General features: G+C 46.7%; 1 protein-coding gene across 2 annotated transcripts; it reads left to right on the forward strand.

Moving 5' to 3' along the window:
- The first annotated feature begins 1,821 nt into the window (after positions 1-1,821).
- On the forward strand, positions 1,822-13,119 carry POLR3GL (RNA polymerase III subunit GL). 2 transcript variants are annotated; one of them, XM_053368166.1, is made up of 8 exons: positions 1,822-1,915; positions 3,262-3,452; positions 3,991-4,120; positions 6,460-6,528; positions 7,394-7,450; positions 9,563-9,636; positions 10,580-10,693; positions 11,419-13,119. In XM_053368166.1, the coding sequence occupies exons 2-8, from the start codon at positions 3,327-3,329 to the stop codon at positions 11,503-11,505; spliced, it is 657 nt and encodes a 218-aa protein (XP_053224141.1). In that variant the 5' UTR covers positions 1,822-1,915; positions 3,262-3,326; the 3' UTR covers positions 11,506-13,119. The 2 variants fall into 2 exon arrangements, with proteins under 2 accessions (XP_053224141.1, XP_053224142.1); XM_053368167.1 differs by lacking the exon at positions 1,822-1,915 and adding an exon at positions 2,781-2,891.
- Positions 13,120-16,023: the final 2,904 nt, after the last annotated feature.

The raw sequence follows: 16,023 nt of genomic DNA on the forward strand, positions 1-16,023 counted from the left end.
ACCTAGCAGTTCGAAAGCACCCCTAAGTGCAAGTAGATAAATAGGGACCGCTTTCTAGCGGGAAGGTAAACGGCGTTTCCGTGTGCTGCGCTGGTGCAGGCTCGCCAGAGCAGCTTCGTCACGCTGGCCACGTGACCCGGAAGTGTCTCCGGACAGCGCTGGCCCCCGGCCTCTTAAGTGAGATGGGCGCACAACCCTAGAGTCGGACACGACTGGCCCATACGGGCAGGGGTACCTTTACCTTAAAGGTTCAAACCCCCACTCAGCAATGACACAGACTGGATGGTTTTGAGCCATCCCACCTTACAGAAGTTCTCATGAAGATGGAATCATAGAATTGTAGAGTTGGAAGGGACAAGGGTCATCTAGTCCAACCCCCTGCAAATGCAGGAATCTTTTGCCCAACGTGGGGCTCGAACCCACGAACCTGAGATTAAAAGTATCATGCTCCAGCAGGCTGAACTATTCCAGAGGTGATGTTTAAAACCCTGAATGACAGAGGCCCCAAATACCTGAAAGATGACCGCCTTCCAGACAGACCCTCTCGGGTGCTGAGATCTGCAGAGGGGGCCCTCTTGGTTGTTCTTCCACCCTCAAAAGTTTGGGGTGGTGGTGACCTGGGATAGGGCCCCGTAATTGTCTAACTCCTTGCCCCACGTAGGTGCATCGAGCCCCTTAACTACGCAGCTTTTGGCTGAAGACACATCTCTTCACCCTGGCTTTTGACTCTTGAGTTGTATATTTTCAGAACATGCCTTGTTTTGTAATTTTAAGTTGTTTAAAACTGTTTTAAATATTGTGTAAAACTGAACTTTAAAATTATTGTTGTTGTTAATTGTTGTAACCTGCCCTAGGATCTCAGGATGAGGGGGTGGTAATGAAGTGTGTGGTAATAATAATAATAACTGTATAGAATTGCACTGTTAAACTTATAAATGAATTTCAATATATTTAAATGATATTTATATGTATACCCATACACACACACTTCATTTAATATGTCATGTCCTATATCTGAATGAAAATGTGAAAGGGGGGGAAATAATATGTAAAGGGTTTAATGGTGTGTAGGAGAGAAGCACTTTGGAACGTAGAGACAAATCGCTTGATAAATGCCAAGAAACATTTTCCTTAAAAAGAAAGAAAAAATCTGCACCCACTCTTATCCTTGGTGTGTGCAAAAACGAGAGGAACGGCTGACAAAACAGAGGTATCAGCCGATAAATTAACTGCGCGCTGCTGACAGGTCTACTCAGGAGTAAATCCCAATCGCTGGTTTCAAGGTAAATGCACGATCCAAGGCTGCAGTTCGGTTAACCATTTCTGGGGGGGGGGGGGAGAGAGAGAGAGAAAATTGGTGCGGCCCGATCCCCTGCGCGTTTACTCGGAAGTAAGCGCCTCTGTGCTCAGCGGAGTACCCTATGTTACACAGGCACGGGTTGCAGTCGACACCTTTTAGGAAGGACTTGTTCTGTGTAAACCTGCAATCCTAGATCCGCTTACTTGGGAGTAAGCCCCCTATGTCTCTTACTCCTGAGTAAGGTTACAGAAAGTAGCTTCTTCACTTACTTCCAGCCAAAACACATGCTGCGTGATTTGATTGCATCTATACAGAGAGATCAACCTCCACCCACTCCCCCATTGCAGGGGGGTTAGATTAAATGACCATCTGGGTTCCTTCCAATTACAAAAATAATAATTTATGATTCCAAGGGAACAAAAATCAGCTTGACACCCTCCCCATTCACAAGTTCTTAAGCCACTCCTCTTCCTCCTCCCTACCCTCCTCCCTATTGGCCGCGCGCCGAGGAGCTCCGCCCCTTTCGAACGTTGCGTATCCGGCTTCGAAGGACCCGGCAGGCCGCTGCCTCCCCCCACCCCGCCCCCACGTGGGTCTTGCAAAGGGGAAACTGAGGTAAAGGCGGGGAGGGGGGAGGTCTTGGATCGATGGACTAGCTGGTCCGGTCCATTCTTCAATGAGAGGCCTGGGAAGGAGCCCCGCCCATCTCTTGGTGGAGGAGAGGGACTAATGGGGTAATAAGGGAGAAAAGGGGAGCCCCCCCCAGGGTGCTGCTTCGCACCGAGTCAGACCACCCCCGGCCCTTCTAGCTCAATATTGTCCACACTGACTGGCAGTTGTAGCTCTCCGGGATCTCAGACACTTCCTGCCCTCCCACCGAGGAATCGAACTTGGGAAGTTCTGCATGCAAAGCGGCTTCGCCGCCGCTGAGCTACGGCTCATTTTTCCTTTTGCAGTTGCAGCTACGGCTTGCTTCTGAAGGACAGCCTGCCATCCCGAAGGGCAAGTCGCCCAGCGTGGCGTGGGTGACATTGTGTGCGTGTGTCCCACGGTGGGCTGGCTCGATCCAAATGCCACAGGTCCAGAGTGTAAACATCTAATGTGGAACTGGTTCGATTTTCGGATGCATCTTAAAGTCAGCTTGTTGGTACGGTCAGCTTTACCACCTCAGGTAGAGAGGCCAGAGAAGCAAAAGTGAGGACTCCTGCACCCTTAAAGGTAAAGGGACCCCTGACCATTAGGTCCAGTCGTGACCGACTCTGGGGTTGTGGTGCTCATCTCGCTTTATTGGCCGAGGGAGCCAGCATACAGCTTCCGGGTCATGTGGCCCGCGTGACTAAGCCGCTTCTGGTGAACCAGAGCAGCGCACGGAAACGCCGTTTACCTTCCCGCCGGAGCGGTACCTATTTATCTACTTGCACTTTGATGTGCTTTTGAACTGCTAGGTTGGCAGGAGCAGGGACTGAGCAACGGGAGCTCACCCCGTTGTGGGGATTCGAACCGCCGACCTTCTGATCAGCAAGTCCTAGGCTCTGTGGTTTAACCCACAGCGCCACCCGCGTCCCCCTGCACCCTTACACAAGTATTAAAGGTGCAAGTCACCTTTGCCCCATGACTCTGCTCCCTCTTTCGGCTGTGTGTATCTGGCCACATGCTGTCGTGCTACGTTACACGGCAATGCTGTAACCACAACTGAGCTTCAGAACTGCCGTGCAGGCCAAACATCTGTCTAATCCAGCATAAATTAAATTCTCATATATCTCATAATAATGAGATAAATTTAGGACCATTTCTGCAACAAGTGCTCATTTTCCAAAAATTACGGTATGTCCTGTGCTTTCCCCCTCCTCTGGGGCCTGCTCCCTGGTATTTTATCTGTGTTGTTTTAACTGAGACTCGGTCTGGCAAAAAAGCAAGATATAAAAAGTAATTTATTTCTCTCACCTTATATTGTGTGACAGATTTTGCCTCCTGACAATACCTCTCCTAAGACCATCAGTACCTTTTTCTGCCCAGAGGACCAATCATGGCTGGAAGAGGCGGCAGAGGGAGGGGCCGCGGCGGTCACATGACCTTCAACGTTGAAGCTGTGGGCATCGGAAAGGGAGAGGCTCTGCCCCCACCAACCCTCCAACCATCCCCACTGTTTCCTGTGAGTCTGGATTGCTTTTTCTTAATTTCTCTCCCCCCCTTTATTATATTTATTTACATTCCATATCAAACGTGTATTACCAAAGCAATGTTGATTTAAAACATACGGTAAATAAAATAGGCTATATAAAACAATGAATGCTCTAAAGGAAACTGTAGTATTGAATATTATAGTAGATCAAATATTATGTTAAATAGAATATTTATAATCCTACCAGTAGAATATATTGTGCTTTAAATAAACGTAACCTGAATCCTGAAATACTGTTCATAGGGTAGCTGCGTGGTGTTATTTCTATTTATACTGTAATCCATTTTACATTTTTTCTTAATTTGATCTTGCCAGAGGGTGGGGTGGGCAGGGTTGTCTGGAAAAATCAGACATATTAATTTATCCAATAAAATTTTCCATATTTATTTATTGCATTTATAAGGAGCTCAAGGTGGCGTACATGGTTCTCTCCCCTTCCCATTTCATCTCCGCAACAACCCTGGGAGGCAGGTTACCTTATCATGTCTCTTTGCCTCTCCCTGTACAGCCCTTAGAATATAAACCTGTTCCACTGCAAACGGGAGAGGAGGTTGAATACATGTTGGCCCTGAAACAAGAACTGAGGGGTGCTATGAAGAACCTGCCGTACTTCATCAAGCCTTCTGCACCAAAGAAAGGTAAAAAAACAACAACACAACAACCGTAAAAACCCACCAGCCAAGAAGAATGCAGAATTCCTCCTCTGCTAGGAGGACAGTAAAACAGCTGACCCACCTCTTAAATATCAACGGGCAAAAATAGTTTGCCATCTTTTAATCGCTACCCCCACCCCATAGATTGGCTGACCTGTTTCAGAGTCACAGAACGTTCACCGATGGGAATTTTGGGTTTGTTTTTTTGAAGGAGGGGGAAGGGTCAGTCATGAATGTTGGAAGTCATAAGAACATAAATAGAGCATGCTGGATCAGGCCAATGCCCCATCTAGTCCAGCATCCCAGTGGCCAACCAGATGCTCTAATGGGAAACCCAAACACAAGAGCCCTCTCCCCTCCAGTGGTTTCACCAGCTGGCATTGGGCCTGGAGGCAGAACATCGTCATCATGGCTAATAGTCATTGGTAGCCTTCTCCTCCGTGAATTTGCCTAATCCTTCTTTTAAGGCCACCCAAGTTGTTGGTCTATTCCCAGAGCGGTTTTCACAATCAATGCCTCTTTCCCAGGGAACTCTGGGTATCCCATCTCTTGTCACCCTTAACAAACTACAGTTCCCATGATTCTTTGGGGGAAAGTCATGGCTGCTTCAAGTGGTACCATCGTGCTTTGAATGTAAGGTGCTGATGTGACCTATATCATCTGGCCGCATCATTCCCAGACCTTGCTGTGAGGACTGGGCAGTGACAGGCAAACAGGAGCAGATTCACTCCCATTTTTCAATCCCTCCTTTCTGTGTGGTGTTAAGAGGGGTAGTCTCGTAATCTGGGGAACCGGGTTCGCTTCCCTGCTCCTCCACATGCAGCTGCTGGGTGACCTTGGGCTAGTCACACCTCTTTGAAATCTCTCAGCCCCACTCACCTCACAGAGTGTTTGTTGTGGGGGAGGAAGGGAAAGGAGAATGTTAGCCGCTTTGAGACTCCTTAGGGTAGTGATAAAGCGGGCTATCAAATCCAAACTCTTCTTCTTCTTCCTCTTCCTCTTCTTCTCCTCCTCCTCCTCCACCTCCCTGTTGCTTAGCTGTATCCCCTCTCGGTCTCCTCTTTTCCAGGCTGAGCATACCCTGATCCCTCGACTATTCCTCATAAGGCTTGGTCTCCAGACCTTTCATCACCTTCATCACCCTCCTCTGCACATGTTACTATAGGCAGGTGCATCCCGGAGATATTGCAAAATCCCCCCAAGTCGAGTTTCTCTGGGTTGTAAAATCCTTTTCATCTGTGGTGTCATATACACCTTGTTAACCTGAGGCCACTTGGTGTCATCAGTGTGTGCAAACCCAGTGACTCTAAACTCCAAATCTCTCTAAATTTCAGGATTCCTAGATCCCTATCGAGTGGCTGGTTTTCACTGGCCTAAAGCCAGCTTCAGGTTATGTTGACAAGAGGTCATTGGCCAAGCTGATATTAAATACAGACCTGTGTTCAGCGGAGCACAGCAGAGATCTTCTGCTGTGATCCACCAGCCTGGGCGACCTTCCTGTTCGGAGGAGCAAAAGCCCAGAGGAGAGGATCATAAGATGCGATGGGCAGCTTTCAGGAACTGTTCATTCATTCTTCGACAAACATATTTTTAAATTCCAGGCTCTGGTTTCACTCGTAGAATCAAGGCTCTTTGAGCTCCACAGTGACCACTTGAGGAATTGGATCTGGGCACACACAAAATGAGGATCAAGAACTTTCTTCTTCTTTTGAAAGCACACTTCTGGGGTCTCTAAACAGCCCTGAGAATATGTGGGTAGGACCTGGTGGGAAATTTCAGTGGCTAGATTGGGAACAGTGTTTTCTGGAAACTGCACAAGCATTGCTGCTGTTCTTCCCAGGAGTGTTTGGTTGACCACAGTGAGAGCAGGAGGCTGGACTAGCTGGGCCATTGGCCTGATCCAGTGGGCTCTTTTATGTTCTTTTGTTGTTCTGAGGATGCTGGAGACCATTAGAACAGGCTTCCTCAACCTCGGCCCTCCAGATGTTTTGAGACTACAATTCCCATCATCCCTGACCACTGGTCCTGCTAGCTAGGGATCATGGGAGTTGTAGGCCAAAAACATCTGGAGGGCCGAGGTTGAGGAAGCCTTCATTGGAACAAAACCTGTCTCGATTCATAAGAGCAGAGAGGTAAGGGGAGGAATAAGGTAGGGCCTGTTGCATATGGGGGCAGGTAGGAGGCAGTTTTGGTGTGTAAAGAGGGCCGGCCCATGAAGAGAACCACAAGTTAGCCACACCGAGTTTAGTCAAGTCCCTACATCTGTGTGTGGGTTGGTAGACTGGCTTGTTTCTTGAAACCTGTCTGCATCCTGCATTTTCCAGATGTGGAACGCTATTCCGACAAGTATCAGATGTCTACTCCTGTTGACAATGCCATTGAGTGGAGTCCTGGTAAGTCGGGGAATATTTTATTTAGTTGTATTCATTTGGATATTTGCACATCCCAGACCAGCCTCAAGGACTCCTTTCCCTCCTTGCCTATCATGATATCATAAATATATTGGAAGATATTTATATATCATTTTCCATTTCAAGAAAACCCCCAAAACAAATGCAAGTACAAATTGATGAAAACATACCATGAAACAGTAAAAGCGACACAGAAACGGATGAGACGTAAGTTGCATGCAGGGTGGAACCGTTGAAATTAATCAACCTAAGTTAGTCATTATTTGTGAGGTGGTTTGGAGGGTGCAATTGCATTCCATATGCATCATCCAACTGCAGCCCTTACAACAAACCTGTGAGTTAGGCTGATGTTATTACCCCCATATTAACAGCGCACACTGAAGGGCCTAGGTAGGATCCTGTCTCCCCACCTCACATTATTCCACCAGCCCACCTTGCCAACAGGGATGAATGAGACCTGTGTAGAGTATAGGCAGATAGAGTTCCCTGCTTAGAGCACAAGGCAAAATTCCTACTTGGGGGTTTTGGGGGGGGATTTTTTTGGGGGTAAATAAATGATGTTATTCGGAATTTTGAATGGCTCTGAAGTACAGAAGTGATGGATTTTATAAGAAAATCCAGCCGGACTTTCCACGTGTGCCCAAGTACCGTATATTTCGCTCTATAACACGCACCCGACCATAACACGCACGTAGTTTTTAGAGGAAAATCCGTAGGCATGCCACCCGTAGGCATTTACTCCATAACAAGCACAGACATTTCCCCTTACTTTCTAGGAGGAAAAAAGTGAGTGCTATGGTGCAAAAAATACGGTAGTTAAATTTTGCTTGTCTATTTATCTTTGCAGATTGGAAACAGCTACCCCAAGAATTAAAGATCCGGGTGCGGAAGATTAAAAAGCAAAGTAAGTACTTCTCCGTGTTCAAGCTAAAGTCAGAACAGCAGCAACAGAAACCCCCCTTTCCTGACTTTTATGCTTTCCCACCCCACAATTGCCCAGGTGCAGGCCAGGTGCAGGGCAGGGATTTGACCCTTCATCTCTGTGCCTCAAATGGCAGCACTCTGCTCACCCAGCTCTTAAGCATCTGCATCCAGTAGGCCCCCACCACTGGTTTAGGAAGCAATGTGCACACACTATCAGCCACAATCCATATCTATCCTGTTGTGAAAAGCTGCCTTTTCATCTCCCCGCAAGCAGGCCAGCTTTGATCTGATTTGAAGGTGTAAGCCTTATTTATTTCTTGCATTTATATATTCCTTTTTTAAAAGAAGTTTTTATGTATACTTTTCAGGTTTATACATTTCATTAGTTTTACAATCAATTTAACATTTCAAAGTTTGACTTCCTTCCCCCTCTTTGTGCGGTTCCTAAAATTTATTTTTAAATATCCAAATTCATTTAATTTGCTCATTTTTATTATCTACTTTAAATATATACTCTTATGAAATTGCAGGTTGTTACAATAATCCTGTCAATGTTCTTATCTGTTTACAATTTATCTGTAAATAAATAAATCAAGATAAGAGTTTGTTATCTTGATTTCTTATTCTTCTGGTAAGTTTTGCCATTTCTGTATATTCTATATCCTTTGCTGGGACTTCTGCTTCTTTGCACCTTTGGGCAAGTAGTATTCTTGCTGCTGTAGTTGCATACATAAATAAATTTCTATAGAATTTAGGTAGTTCTGTCCCTATAATTCCCCAAAGAAAAGCTTCTGAGGTAGGTTAGGTTGAGAGCCTCTAACCACTGCACCACACAGCCTCTGTGAAAACAGCCATGCCCCCCACCCCACCCGCTGGTGTGTGGACAGACAGCGACTTGGCAATTTGGAAACACACACCCAGCTGTGTACAGTGTGCAAATGCGATTTGAAACAGAGGGGGTGGAAACAGCCCCACCACGTTTTAAGCCGGTAATGTGTGCACAGCCTAAAGCTCTGCCCACTGTACCATGGTGCCTCTGCCAGTTTACAAGGGCTCTTTCCTGTAAAAACCCATTTAGCCTTTCCTGAATTGCCCAAGTCCCCATTTATGCAGCTTACTGTTCAGTTTTATGGGGAATTCAGTGACAAATTTCCGCTCAGAATTCCCACACCCTTTCCCGGTTTAATCCTCAGCCAGGGAGATGAGTTCAGACAGGCAGAGTTTGTCACCCTTCCAAAGAGAGCTGAGGCCTCTGTAAATCCAAGGTGGGAAAGAGTCTTGTAACTGGCAAGCAGGGCCTGAGAGAACCTTCTGCCCTTGATGCCCAAACCTGGTGCAGAAATGATCATGTTAAGAGGATGTCCTTGGCTGGTGGGTCTTCAAAATGGAGGGAGAGGGAGAAGATGGTGGTCTCTTGGGTACGATGGGCCTAACCGTACTAGGATTTTATAAATTGCCACTTTTCAAAGTTTTCTGCCCCTGCCACATTAATGTGCCAAAGAACCCCTGTGTGTTGCAGAGGATTCTGGGACATGCCATGGCTTTCTGTTAAGCAGATGAACCCAGAACTCTCATTTTTGCCCCTTGTGAGCTGAGAGGCCACATTCGCGCCACATATTTTAAGCACTATGATACCACTTTAGATAGTTGTGGGTTCCCCCTGAGAATTCTGGGAGCTGTAGTTTGTTTAAGGGTGCTGAGGAGGCCACAAATTCCCCACAGAGCTACGACGCCCAGATTTCCCTGAGAAGAGGGGTTGATTGTTAAACCACTCTGGGAATTGTAGCTTTGGGAGGGGAACAGCGAAAATGTTGAGATCTTTCCCATGGTTGATTGTTGGAGCCTTGAATTATGCCTGGGGGAAAATGGGCAGCTTTCAGGAAATGTTGGTGTGCTGATATAAATGTATGCAAGGGCTGTAGGGCATCTTTTGTGTGCAGAAGGTCATGGGTTCAATCCCCAGTGGCGTCTCCCAGTAAGACTGGGAATGTCCCAGGTGGACTAATGGTCTGGCATTGGTATAGAAGCAGCTTCCAGCTTTTATCCTGCTGTCCTCTCTCTGCGGTAACTTGATGGTCTCTTTTTGGTACAGGAGCCACCGTCCTTACCCCCAGGCGCAAAACTCAGTTGCCAGTAGACAAAGAAGAAGCCATCAAGAAGCTGGAGGTAAGAACATAAGATGAGCCTGCAGGATGAGGCCTATGGTCCATCTGGTCCAGTATCCTGTTCTCACAGGGGCCAACCAAATGCCTCTGGGAAGCCAAGACAAGAGCACTTTTTGCCCTCCCCTGTAGTTTAAAGCAACTGGCTTTCAGAAACATTAAGGCCAGGGTGAAGAGGTGTGTCTTCCACATTCTCCAAAAGCTGTACAGTGAAGGTGCCAGACGGACCTCCACAGAGAGGGAGTTCCGCAGTTTAGGGGCCACCACAAAGAAGACCTCTTGGGTCATAACCACCATCCCTGAGCCTCTGAAAGCAGAGGAGCTACCAAGAGGGCTGGTCTGTAGGGAAGAAGGCAGTCTTTCTGATATCTGTGGCCTGCATTGTTCAGGGCTTTAAAGACTACTGTGAGCACCTTGGATTAGGCCCAGAAATGAACTGGCAACCAGTGTAGCTGTTTTAGAACAGGGGGTAAATCAGAATTGTAGAGTGGGGAGGTTCTCCAGGGGTCATCTAGTCCAACCCCATTCAATGCAGGAATCACAGCTGAAGAATCCCTGACAGGTGACCATCCAAGCTCTTGTTTATAAATCACCAATGAAGGAGAGCCCAACACTTTCCTAGGTCATCTGTTCAACTGTCAAACAGCTCTGTCAGGATTATATGTGAGATCTAAACGGAACCCCAGCCGCTAATCTGACTGCTGTATTTTGGACCGAATGAAGTTTCATCTTGAATCAACCAGAGCCGGTGAGATCCATCGCAAGTCGGGAGCGAGTTGTATATAATAGGATGGAGATCAGGAGGCCGAATCAAGACCGCCACCCCCTTCACCCAGTTCTTGTGATGGTTCCTTTGGGTCCCAGATCCTGTTGTCAGCGCTAGGAGTCTGCCCTTGAAATTGTAATATAATAAGCTTGTGTCTTAATACTTTTCAATTGTTTCCTAGACTTTGGAAAAGAAAGAGGAGGAGGTGACGTCTGAAGAGGAAGAGGAGAAAGAAGAGGGAGAAGAGGGGAAGGAAGAGGAGGAGGAGGAATACGACGAGGAAGAATTTGAGGAGGTATGGAGGACAAAAATCAAAAACACAGACCCGTCTTTGGCAAGAGGTGCAACCTGCCATTTCTTCAAGTTGACAGGTTCAGGCTTCCTTCCCTGCACAACCCCCGCTTGCTAACGCCACCACTAGACTTCTTGCCTTAGCTAAAAAAGTGTGTGCGGTGCCATCCCAAAAAGGTTTCTCTGCTCCCTAAAATTCGGAGAGTCATCCAACTGGGATCCATTTGGCAGGAGGGTTTTGGATATCTGCACTTTTTAAAGCTGGGAAATCAGCGTTGACCAGCGAATTCAAGGCACGAGATATTCACATTTTGTTTCCTTTAAAAAAAAAAAAAGGATTGTGCTTCTAGTTCTTAAGGATAAGCTAGACAGTGTGTGGGCCACATCTGATGAAACCTCGGAAAGCCAGGATGTCCAGAACATCTGGAGGAGCACCAGGTTCATAGAATCAGAGAACTGTAGAGTTGGAAGGGGTCCCCAAGGGACATCTAGTCCAACCCACTGCAATGCAGGAATCACAGCTAAAAATTCCTGGCAGGTGGCCATCCAACCTCTGTTTAAAAATCTCCAATGAAGAAGAGTCCACCACCTTCCGAGGTGGTCCATTCCACGGACAAACAGCTCTTACCCTCAGAAAGGTTTTCCTAATGTTGAGTGGGAATCCCCTTGTTATTTGAACCTTGTTCTAAAATCTCATCTCCGCTGCCCCCATTTATTCTTCTTCAACAGGAGACAGATTACATCATGTCCTACTTCGACAACGGTGAAGATTTCGGGGGCGACAGCGACGACAACATAGATGAAGCCATATACTAAACAGGGCGGCCCACCCGGTTTGCAAACAGGGAGGTGCGTCTCACAAGCACCCCAAACATCTCTCCCCCACTGAGGAGCCTTTTCTGCTGCCCCTTTGGGGTCCTTGGATGGACAAGCTGTCTCTCTTCCGATGGGCTCCTGCTTGGTTTCTGTGGGGCCCCTTCACAAGCGGAACCTGCCGGAACCTCTGCTCATTCGGCCTCTAGGTGGCATCGCTGATCCATTCTTCCCTGGGTGCTCTGTTTGTGTCTCTGTGGGCACCTGTTGACAAAACCAGCACAGGAATGTTGGATCTTCGGCTTCCTCCATTTTCTTCTGGAAAATGTGGGTCCCCTTGGGTTTAGTAGGAGAGCATGTGAACTCCTGTCTTTCTTTCCTGAGCCTAGGAAGGAAATGGAATCCTTCCAGAAGACACTGAAAGGGACTTTTATCTGCTGTGTTAATTCACAGCAAAAAACATTCCTCTCGTTTGATCTTCTCTTTTGTAACGAGGCCTTGCGTTTGTTTTTCCTCTTGTGCGGAAGGCAGTGCCAAACGGATGCCAAAGATACAGATTTTTTTCTTTGGAAAGTATTTTAACGAGACGGTTTTAAATTCCACTTTTCTACTTTTGACTTTGTGAAGCCCTGCTGAAGATGAAGAGGATGGATAGGAGACAAAGGAGATAGCTAGCCTCTTCAAAGAGTTGCCAAGAATCTCCCACAATCCTCTGGAGCCTGTAACTGGTGAAGGGACACAGTCCCTGTTCTGTGGAACGCCTGTGCATAGAAGTTCACATTTTGAGATGTACAAAACCCGATTTTTAACTTGTATTTTAATCAGCAACGAGGTTTCGGTGCTGTACTTTGGTTTGGCTGAGAGCTGCCAGCTGCATCCACAACTTTCCCATCTCAGGCATAACTGTTGAAGATGGTGGGGCTATCCCCCCCCACCCCCCCGGTGATATTTAACCCTTATCAGGATTTTTGCAAGCACAGCTGGGCTAAATACTCACCCCACCTTCCTGGAGCCATTCATCAGCTGCTAAAGAAGAAGGACTTTTTAAAGGTCTTATAGTTTTCAAGGGTGTCATCCTGTCTTTAAAATGCAATATGGACAAAGGTACCCCCCCTCTTCCTTTAACAAAAAACAAAGCCCCCAAATTGAAACAAGCTGGCCAACCACTGCAAGCAGGCCATGCACATTTCTGGGACAGACTGCCCTGCCACTCAGCCTCAAAGATACACTGTCTTCTGCTTCCTCCTAATGATTCTCCTGGGAACAGTGTTTGTGACCAATGGGAATCCTGACACACTGACAAGCAGAGCATCCCACCTGTTCCCTTTAGGAATCCTTCATCTGGTTCAGAAGGTCCTTTCTTTGAACCAGCTCCCTGATTTGCAGCATATTCTCAAGCAATCCCTAAAAGTCTCAGTGAAGCAGATGAGTGGATAAAGAGAAGACTTTGAGGTTAGGGACTTTCCTCTAAAGTAGGATTGCTGCAAGACACAGCCCTTCCCTTTATTTTTGCCTGTTGGCAAGTTTTTAAAACGCCGCTCCTTTTTACAGTGTGCGTGTGTAATACATGTGTCTGCATATAAATTATTTTATTGCAATAAAAGTTTCCACACTTCCCCCCGTGGCTCGTTCAGTTTCCTGAGGCTTCCCACTCACAACAAAGCCGAAAGGTTTGCTCATCTTTAGGCTGCATTCGCACAGCAGTGTATTCTGTATCCCCGATACTTTCCTTAATTCTTCATTTCTGCATTATGTTTGAGTTTTCACACGACATAAAAGCTGCTTTCAGAAACGTAGTGCCTATTTAGTGCTTGTTTCCGTGTTGTTCACAAATGGATTTTTCCTGGAAGCAAAAAAATTTAAAAAATTAAAATTGAGCACCAGACTTGAGCTATAATCTGTTATATTTCCGGAAATGGCTTTTTTACTCTGTGTGAAAGCTCGGATATAATGTTAGGAAAACATCAAGGAAATTGAACAAATTGCTACATAAATTCATAGAAGAGAGGGCTGTTGATGGCTACTAGCCACAATGGCTATGCTCTGACCCCACAACTTGAGGCAGTGATGCTTCTGAATACCAGTTGCTGCAAACTACAGGAGGGGAGATTTGCTCCTGGGCTCAGGTCCTGCTTGTGGGTTTCCCACGGGCACCTGGTTGGCCACTGTGAGAACAGGTTTTTTTAAAAAAGGTAAAGGACCCCTGGACAGTTAAGTCCAGTCAAAGGCGACTATGGGGTTGCGGCGCTCATCTCGCTTTCAGGCCAAGGGAGAAGGCGTTTGTCCACAGACAGCTTTCCAGTTCATGTGGCCAGCATGACTAAACCGCCGCAGTGGTACCTATTTATCTACTTGCCCTGGCATGCTTTCGAACTGCTAGGTTGGAAGGAGCTGGGACAGAGCAACGGAGCTCACCCCGTCGCGGGGATTCGAACCGCTGACCTGATTAGTAAGCCCAAGAGGCTCAGTGGTTTAGACCACAGCACCACCTGCGTCCTTGTGAGAACAGGATGTTGGACTAGATGCGGTCATTGTCCTGATCCAGCAGGCTTGTCATAGGTTCTTAGGTTCATAATGCAGCCTTTGCTGCTCCGAATGAAACAGCCACAAGCAAAATGTTGGTAGGTCGTTTCTGGGAAGAGCAGATGAAAGGGCAAGTTTGGCTGGGGGGAAACCATCACACAAGACCAGGGGAGCTGCTGGGACTTTTAGCGCTGACTAGTTGCAACCTAAAAATGCCTCCTTTTGATTTTTGTAAGTTGGAAAGAGAAAGTAGTAATTATTATTATTATTATTATTATTATTATTATTATTATTATTAAAATTTCTATACCGTTCTTCCAAGGATCACAGGGCGGTTTCCAATTTAAAAACATAAAAATACATGCCATTGTAACAAAAGCAATGCACCCCTGGAATATAGTGGAAGGAACAGGCAGTGGATTGTGCAAAAGCGGCGAGGAAGAAGAACAGGAAGAAGGGGGCGAAAGGGCTCTGCACTCTGATTCCATTATATACTTTGTGTTTTTATATCGTAATTTTATGCTGTGAACTGCCCTAAAATCTATGGGTAGAAGGCGGTATACAAATTATTATTATTAATTGCATTTATATCCTACCTTTCCCCTCCAAGGAGCTCATTTAACCCCCACAACAACCCTGTGAGGTAGGTTAGGCAGAGGAGACAGTGACTGGCCCAAGGTCAACCAGTGAGCTTCATGGCAGAGTCAGGATCTGAACCCTGGTCTCCCAGGTCCTAGTCCAGCACTCTAACCACTACACCACACTGCCAAATTCTTGCTTTATTTTTTTTCTACAGAAAAAAGAATTGCAGAGTACGGGATGTGAAAAATGTGAGAAATTGTGCAGAGTCCCTTGGTTGCCAAATCAGGCCCCAGCCCCAGCCCCACCGCTCAATGCAAAATTTGAATTGCTTGGTGTAAAAGATGTCCCATGTTGTCTTTTGTGTGTTTTAAAGTGACGAGAAGCATTTGGAGAAACTGGGGACTGATTCAGGATTGACTGTCAACTTTGACCCAGCAGGGCTCTTCATGTGCCCTGGACTTTATTCTGGCAGCTGGGAATGCGCCAGACGCATGACGGACGAGGGGACAGAGTGATGGGGAAGGTCTAGTGTGAAAAGAAGGACAGAGTTTGTAACTCTGTACAGTCAACAAGCTGCCATCCTTGGCATCTGGGCTCTGCTTCTGACAAAGGCCTCCGGACAACGCCAGCCCTACTTGGCTGACCCCTCTGCTGACGCACTTCGAGGATTTCATGTTCCTGTGCTCTAGGGGAGGTGGCCGGGGTAAATTTCTGACTGCACGCACTTAGGGAGCTGTTTCTTCCTGCTTCCCACTTTGTGTGTGAAGCAATACGCACCACCGTAGGTCTGAGTGAAAGGGCCAAACTTACACTGAAGTCAAACCATTGCTTAGTGTGTGTCCTGCACTGACGGGCAGCATCTCTCCAGGGTTTCAACATTCCTACCCAGAGATGCAAAGCTCAACTGCTGATATACAACCTTTCCCCCAACAGGCAGATTTGTGTGTGTGCCACAGTTCTGAAGGGACCCAGAATGTGGCACTGGGGCAGAAACAAAATAAAAAAATTCCTTCCAGTAACACCTTAGAGACCAACTAAGTTAGTTATTGGTATGAGCTTTCGAGTGCATGCACACTTCTTCAGATTCAGTGGTTAGGAATGAAAGAAACCCAGGTCTAAACCCCTATTCACTGAGTGACCTTTCATGTGCATGCACACAAAAGCTCATACCAATAACTTAGTTGGTCTCTTAAGGTGCTGCTGGAAGGGATTTTTTTTTAATTTTGTTTCAACTACGGCAAACCAACACGGCTACCTACCTGTAACTAGAGCACTGGGGCAGGAAATTCTCGTGACAATCTTCCAGGCTTGATAGAATTCCAAGTTCCTATCCCTTATGGTGGGCAACGCCTGCTGAAATCTCCAGAGTCGGAGAGATGGTTGAATGAAAATGTTCTGCAGTTGAGGCATCTGCGC

Source organism: Podarcis raffonei, chromosome 16 (assembly GCF_027172205.1).
Source record: "Podarcis raffonei isolate rPodRaf1 chromosome 16, rPodRaf1.pri, whole genome shotgun sequence".
Taxonomy (NCBI): domain Eukaryota; kingdom Metazoa; phylum Chordata; class Lepidosauria; order Squamata; family Lacertidae; genus Podarcis; species Podarcis raffonei.

Excerpts from the sequence above, each read along its gene's own strand:
- POLR3GL (XM_053368166.1), top strand. The coding sequence starts at position 3,327 with ATGGCTGGAAGAGGCGGCAGAGGGAGGGGCCGCGGCGGTCACATGACC. Across the intron at positions 3,453-3,990 it reads AACCATCCCCACTGTTTCCT|CCCTTAGAATATAAACCTGT; the intron begins GTGAGTCTGGAT and ends CTCCCTGTACAG. Across the intron at positions 10,694-11,418 it reads ACGAGGAAGAATTTGAGGAG|GAGACAGATTACATCATGTC; the intron begins GTATGGAGGACA and ends CTTCTTCAACAG.